The 7,650-nt window shown below is 37.2% G+C and overlaps 1 protein-coding gene across 1 annotated transcript; it reads right to left on the reverse strand.

Moving 5' to 3' along the window:
• Positions 1 to 1,733: 1,733 nt before the first annotated feature.
• Positions 1,734 to 6,990, reverse strand: Sys1 (Sys1 golgi trafficking protein). Its single transcript, XM_034970466.2, has 3 exons — positions 6,594 to 6,990; positions 5,347 to 5,468; positions 1,734 to 4,680 (listed from the first exon to the last, which is right to left on the reverse strand). Exons 1-3 carry the CDS (start codon positions 6,771 to 6,773, stop codon positions 4,491 to 4,493), a joined length of 492 nt encoding a protein of 163 aa, XP_034826357.1. The 5' UTR covers positions 6,774 to 6,990; the 3' UTR covers positions 1,734 to 4,490.
• Between the last annotated feature and the right edge of the window lie 660 nt (positions 6,991 to 7,650).

The following is a 7,650-nucleotide window of genomic DNA, read 5'->3' on the forward strand; positions in this document are numbered from 1 at the left end:
TCGGGAAAATAAAATTCCTCTTGTATCACACTGAGACTCAAGATGCATTTTTATTCCCATCGAGTCACAGCGTTAGTCACGGGAGTGTGACTCAACGGGAACAACCCAATTATGTGTATTATAGGTACCTACTACCTACCTACCCAGTAAGTAATACCAGTAATACCTACATACCTAAATAGTTTGTAAGTTAAAATATACCTACTGTAGCGGCACGCTGTAAAAGTGAAATGCAAGCAATAGCTTTACTTTAGAACTTCTAAGCTGTATTGTGAAATATTGTGATAACTTCCATGTATTTGAATTTTATAATTATGTTGCTGATACTTATTGTTGATTTGTTTTGAAATATATCTTTATAATCAAACACTGCGTTTTAATAAAGTACCTACCTACTGAAATAATTATCAACCGATAGATGTCCACTGCTGGACATAGGTCTCTTGTGGGGACTTACACACGCCACGTTCTGCCATAGCCAACAATATCCCCGTAGAGAAATTGTTAGCCATGTTACCGGGGTGCACCGGCCCGGGCACACACCCAGGCACACTGGGAGGTTACCTGGCTGGCACCCCATGATACGGAACCCTTTGTTGACCGGTTTTGACAAAATAATAGTGCTGTTAAGTAACTTATCGACAGACTAGCTTATTCCCGCGACTTCGTCCGCGTGGACTACACAAATTTCAAGCTTTTAAATTACTCCTTACGAGGTTGAATTTTTAAAAGTCCTTTCTTAGCGGATGCCTACGTCATAATAGCTATCTGCATGCCAAATTTCAGCTCGATCCGTCCAGTAGTTTGAGCTGTGCGTTGATTTATTTATTATTTATTATTATTTAATTAGAACGGCCATAAAGCCAATTACACTAATTAAAACGACACCCATGTCAATTTTTTGTAAAAAAATTCATGTCCGCCATCTTGGATTTCAGAATAAATGTCATCATCAAATTCAGCACCCTCTAAAACCCTAAAAACGACACCCATGTCAATTTTTTGTAAAAAAATTCATGTCCGCCATCTTGGATTTCAGAATAAATGTCATCATCAAATTCAGCACCCTCTAAAACCCTAAAAACGACACCCATGTCAATTTTTTGTAAAAAAATTCATGTCCGCCATGTTGTATTTATAAATAAATAACATCCCGGAAATGTGCACAATCAGTTAATACTCGATACACGCGCAATAATATGTATTTATGTAGGTGTGACACAAGGTGCCAACAAGTTCAAATTAATTCCCGTTGTGTAACAGTGTTACTCAACGGGAATGTTTTGAAATTTTAGGCACCTTGTGTCACAGTGTTACACACGGGGGTGTGACTCAACGGGAATAACCCGTTGAGCGCAGCCAAAGTGCGCGGTATGGGTGACCTGGAACGCGCTAGATAGATCAGTCAGTCACCTTTTCCTTTTATATATTTAGATTAGAATAGATTGTTAATTATTAATTACAAGTATGCATGTGAAAGGAAAAAAGTGGAGGACGACCAAAAAGGTGGATGGATTGCGTGAAAAAGGGGGGTGGATAATACGTTGACGGATGACAGGAGTGGAAGAAGAAGACATGTTGTGCCGACCCCACGTAGCGTGGGATGAGGTAAGGAAGAATAAGAGACAGCCATAAAAGCCGCTATACTTTCAGTATGTTACTACCTTGGGTTACAAAATATCCAGGAGGTTGGGAGGCTTAGGTACCTACTTTATTAGAATAAAATATAAAAACAAGAGCATATTAATTCAATGATTTTTATTTACAATCTTATCATTTTCATCGTATATAAACATTATTAATTATAATAATAATATTATAATTACTTAGGCAATTTATTTAACCGTGGTGGCGATTATGATTAAATTTAGAGTATCTGCATCTTTTCTTTTTAGTACCTATTGCTAACAAAAGACGGCAAATTCATTTCAAATTTAAAGACTAAAGGTATGATTCCGAATGTTCCGCTACATTGCTGCCGCGACATTGCTGCCTAGCTCGGAATAAACTCATATAAGCTTATAGAGATTGTATGGGGACCAGTAGTGCCGCGACAGCACTGTTGTGGCAGCACTGCTGCGTGCAGCGTGGTTCGGAATCATACCTTAAATTGTAGTGCGCTCTACAAACCATATTATGCTCTGGTTTGTAGAGTGCACTAAAAGTTAGAAAAAAAAGAAAATCACACCACTCGCACCTAAAATCACGAGGATTGACATATCTTAGTTTGTTGTCTGTTCTTTTTTCATTACATAGGTAAGTACGAATAAGATGCGAATATTTACTCTAAAATTTAGTGGCGCTCAGAATCAGTACAATTATAAAGTGAAATCTGACATTTTGACTAAAACTTTAGCCTGATTGTGTTCAGTGTGGCTTGTACAAAATGACGTCTCACGCGCCACTTTAACTCTATAGGTCAAATAAGGACTTTTTTTTCTTCTGGCTTTACACAGATTAGTCAATGTCAAGTTTGTTCGACTAAAATCGTACTTTTGACATGAAAGACTCAAAAAGTTAAAATGGTGCGTGAGAAGTCATTTTTTACGCATTATAAACACTGGTAGTGTTTACACTTTGTGTAGTGTAGTGGTGACATTTTCGGAATTCTAGCACTCCTGGGGTCCGAGTGGTACTAAGGTTTCGAGTTAAAAACGTGACATCCGAGTTATTTTGAATATCTTAGTTTGAGTAGCTTATTGCAATTTTCGTAGGGATCTCTATTTTTTTTATAAATGAAATATAGCCTATACCACTCAGGAATAATGTAGCTTTCTACTGGTGAAAGAATTTTTAAAATCGGTTTAGTAGTTACAGAGATTACCCACTACAAACAAACTTACAAACTTTACCTCTTTATAACATTAGTATGTATATTAGTATAAAAGTATAGATTACAGATTTACACTAACGCTCGTGTCACGTTAGTTATCTTAAAAGCCAAAAGCCTTAGTTTGTTATTAATCCACTTTCAGCCGCACTCAGAGTCGCTAATCGTTACTTAAGATTGAGTTAAAACGAGACAGATTTATGTAAGAGATATAGCTGTCTCGTTTTAACTAAACTTAAGTAACGGTAAAGCTACTCTGAGTGCGGCTGTAAGTATCTTAATTTATATAAGTAGGTAGGTACTTAACTTATGAAATAATTTGAATAAATTATGGAAAACTAGTATTAAGTAATTATTAAAACTGTTATAATTGATTACAATTATTATCAATTCCTTAATCACGCCCATTTTTTTAAATAAATTTAGGGACACAGCCAAGCATTTTTTTCACAAACCTGCAAATAAAAATCTTCAATTAAGTTTCAATATCTCAAAAACTTTGAGAGTTTTCACAAGTTTCAAAATACTTTAAAAAAGATTATATTGACCTTAAGGTCTTGTTTTAAAACCGTATATTCTGTAGGTAAATACTATAATTTTTTTTGACGTATCGACTATCGAGAAACTCAATATCGAATTTCGTTTTCGAAATGTATAAAAAATTCGAGAGGGATACGGGTATCGACAAAGGAACATCAGATCCGATATTGCAAATGACTAAAGCAAAAAGGGCATTTAATTTAATAGTCCATCGATTGCATTTAACGAATGGACTATAAAAACATTGATATAGAAGCAGAAAGATACTTAATTTAATAGAAAGTGATTGCCTCATTTTATAATGACCAGCTTTGTTACAGTTTCAGTAGGTTACTTTCATAACATCTTAATCTAATAGTCCAATCAATGCATCTAGGCATGATTCATCTTTCAAATGTAGTATGATCAATGATTTTAAGCTTATTTCATGGTTTAACGACATAATACCCGCACCCTTTATATACAATACAATATGTGATATGATTAGACTATTATGTTTAATATTAAAATGCAAAATAAAATTTAAATTCTTGAGGTTAAAATGTTCATTCACTGATAGTTTGTAATCTCAGTCCATTTGAATCGCACATTATTTATTCGTCGAATCATACGTTTTTAATTCTATAGCCAGCCCATTGTACAATAGTCCACGCACTATGCGCAAATAGTCCACCCGTTATGAGCGAATAGTCCATCCATAATGCGCGAATAGTCCAACCATTATATGAATATAACGGTTAACTTTCATAAGTCCACTTTAGCGCCGATGTTGCTCAGCGGTATGGCCTGCAGTTCAGTACGCAGACAGAGGAACTCGCCGGCGACGCACATGTTGCTATATAGCACGGGCTATGTTCGGCGCCCACCACGATAACGTGGTGGGGAAACTGTGGTTGACCCAGCAGAACAGTAATGTGAACTTTCATTTCCTAGGTTGCTCTTGGTTAGCCAGGATCTATTTATTGATAGTTGATACCCATAATATATATTACACAGGCTACTAGTTTAACACACCCGAATAGTCCACCCGTTATGAGTGAATAGTCCAACCGTTATGCGCGAATAGTCCATCCATTATGCGCGATTAGTCCAACCATTATGTGAATATAACTGTTAACTTTCATAAGTCCACTTTAGCGCCGATGTTGCTCAGCGGTATGGCCTGCAGTTCAGTACGCAGACAGAGGAACTCGCCGGCGACGCACATGATGCTCGCACAGGCTATGTTCAGCGCCCACCACGAGAATGTGGTGGGGAAACTGTGGTTGTACACCCAGCAGAACAGTAAGTGAATGCCATAGAAGGTGCAACTGAAATGGAAAAAAAGTTGATTAACTTTTATGACATGTGGCTTTCAAGGACAGTGAGAAAACATTTTAATATTGCTTACTAGACTAGATGTTGCCCGCGATTTCGTGCGCATGGATTTAGGTTTTCAAAATCCTGTGGGAACTCTTTGATTTTCCAGGATAAAAATTAGCCTATGTCCTTCCCCGGGATGCAAGCTATCCCTGTAGGTACCAAATTTTGTCAAAATCTGTTTGACGGATGGGCCGTGAAAGGCTAGCAGACAGACAGATAGACACGCAGGCACACTTTCGCATTTATATTATTAGTATGGAGGAAGTATAGAGAAGCTTATGCTGGTGACTTCGTCCGTGTGGACTACATAAATTTCAAACCCCTATTTCACCCCCTTAGAGGTTGAATTTTCAAAAATCCTTTCTTAGCTGACGCCTATATTGTCATAATAGCTATCTGCATGCCAAATTTCAGCACAATCCATGTAGTAGTTTGAACTGTGTGTTGATAGATCAGTCAGTCAGTCATCTTTTCTTTTCATATATTTAGAAGATGTTTAGATTAGATACATATATGTATACTGAGTAAGTAGTTAAGAAACAAATGTAATTTAAATGGATATTAAACTAATTTAACAGGTTGTGTACAACAGCATTAGCCACTATGATACTGACCTAAAATCTAAACACAGCTTAGTCCGTCCCACCAGTATCCACAGCACAAATGCCCCTATAACTGCGTTCAGGACAAACGCCACTATGACTGCTCTACCTTCATTGTCCTTCACTTGGATCTCCTGGAAAATGACATAAGAGTGGTGATATTTTATAATTTTTACGGTTCCATACCTCAAAAGGAAAAACGGAACAATTATAGGATCACTTTGTTGTCTGTCTGTCAGTCAAGAAACCTACAGGATACTTCCCGTTGACCTAGAATCATGAAATTTGGCAGGTAGGTAAGTCTTATAGCAAACTTTCGGGGAAAAATCTGAAAACTGTGAATTTAGGGTTAGATCACACAAAAAAATTAAATTGTGGTCATGAACTAATAATTAGTATTTTCAACTTTCGAAGTGAGATAACTATATCAAGTGGGGTATCATATGAAAGGGCTTTACCTGTGCATTCCAAAACAGATTTTTATTTATTTTATGCATTATAGTTTTTGAATTATCGTGCAAAATGTCGAAAAAATACCACTGTAGTATACGGAACCCTCAGTGCGCGAGCCTGACTTGCACTTGGCCGGTTTTTCATAGTGTTTTACCTACACTTCAAGGAAATTCCTAAACTAGAACTGCACTAAAGGAAATTTCTAGTACTGAGTGAACATACATATCACAAATTTCATCACTGCCAGTAAGCTGGCTGTAGCTTAGTGGTCCGAGCGTCGGGCGCGATCCCAGGAGATGCGGGTTCGATTCCTGCCAGTTTGCAATTTTTGACATATATTTAAAATTATTTAGAGTGGTGATAGCCTAGCAAAAATCCTCAGTGCTTGAAAACCAAAGTCTTTGAAAAGTGTGTGTTGCCAGTGATGACATATGGATCCGAGACATGGTCTGATAAGAAAGCTCAGTCACTCAGCGGGCGATGGAGAGAGATATGCTTGGAATTTATCTATGTGATCGAATCAGAAATGAGGAGATCCGTAGGAGAACAAGAATAACCGACATAGCTTAACGGGTTGCGAAGCTGAAGGGTATATAAGTCCATAAAACCGATAGACGTTGGGATCTCATGATGCTGGAATGGCAACCTCGCACCGGAAGACCGGAGAACTAATTATTATTATGTATGTTGAAATATGTAATAATAATGTAGGTACCTATTACATATTTCATATTAAGCGAACCTTATAGTCTGTGAAAAAGAAACCCAGGGCCGACGACGAAGACCTTTGTCTAATATTTACTCACATGATACTGAAACAGATGGTCCAAAGTCCTCGTGGAAGTGGTCAGGTCCTGCATCACAGCGATCAGCAGACTCAGCGTTAGATACAGCACGGACTGCATCGCCACTATCTGGGACACTATGAGGCACGGGTCCCACTGCGTATAGCGGAATGAGCCAGTCAGCTTCTTCATTTTAGACATCTCTAAAGTCTCAACACACGAGGATTCACTCCACAGACTCCAAACATCAATTCATAGGTTTGTTCACGCGCTTGTGCCACTTTCAGTTCTAGTATATATGCATTTTACGGTAGAATTATAATGGAAAATGGTAATTTTACGCTAAATGATGAATTTCAACCAACTTTTTCTGTAATTTACTAATTTAATTTGGCAATTCAATTATTGTCATTTTAATTTGTCCATGATTTGTCATCAATTCCCATGTCAATGTCAAATGTCATTGTCACGATGCTTCACTTGCTGTCAGTGTTTCCACGTACGATTTTAGTTTTACCTTAGTTTCTGTAAAAATTCGCCTTAAATTACCTTGATTTACGGCGCATAACAATATTATTATTATTTAAGATGCTTGTCAAAAATTTTAATGCGTAGGTAAGGCCAGACCAGAAAAATAAAAACTTCACCCTGTTGTGGATAACGGAACTAATTTTAAAGGATAGCTGTTGTGGCATATTAGACAAATTCAAACATGGCGCCCGGGCAAGTTTTTTATTTTTCTGGTCAAGCTATACCTACGTAGGTAGATGTACTTCTAAATTTCTTCGTTAGATAAAATTGGTCTGGTGGTTGTAAAACAGGCCCTCGAGTCTCTTATGAATATTAACACCTAATCTCTGTATCTTTAAAAATATGCTATTCTTGTGCTGTTTCTGCTCTTTTCTAGACTTTTTGAGCCTATCTTCTTTGATACGTTTAAAAATACAAAAAATATAGGTCTATAAGTTGGGCGTAGTACAAAATAGAATTACCACCTGAAATTCTCTCAATCCCTATCGACATAAAAAGAGTTGTTGCATCCTAAAATAGGGCGAAACCCCTAGAAGTGGAAACACTG

This window comes from Maniola hyperantus, chromosome 7 (genome assembly GCF_902806685.2).
Source record: "Maniola hyperantus chromosome 7, iAphHyp1.2, whole genome shotgun sequence".
NCBI lineage: Eukaryota > Metazoa > Arthropoda > Insecta > Lepidoptera > Nymphalidae > Maniola > Maniola hyperantus.

Bases quoted from the DNA above. Each gene is read 5' to 3' on its own strand.
- Sys1 (XM_034970466.2), bottom strand. From the start codon at position 6,773: ATGTCTAAAATGAAGAAGCTGACTGGCTCATTCCGCTATACGCAGTGG. The intron at 5,469-6,593 runs GTGAGTAAATAT...GTCATTTTCCAG, and splicing joins ACCATCTGTTTCAGTATCAT to GAGATCCAAGTGAAGGACAA. The intron at 4,681-5,346 runs GTCAGTATCATA...TTTCCATTTCAG, and splicing joins AAGCTGTGTTTAGATTTTAG to TTGCACCTTCTATGGCATTC.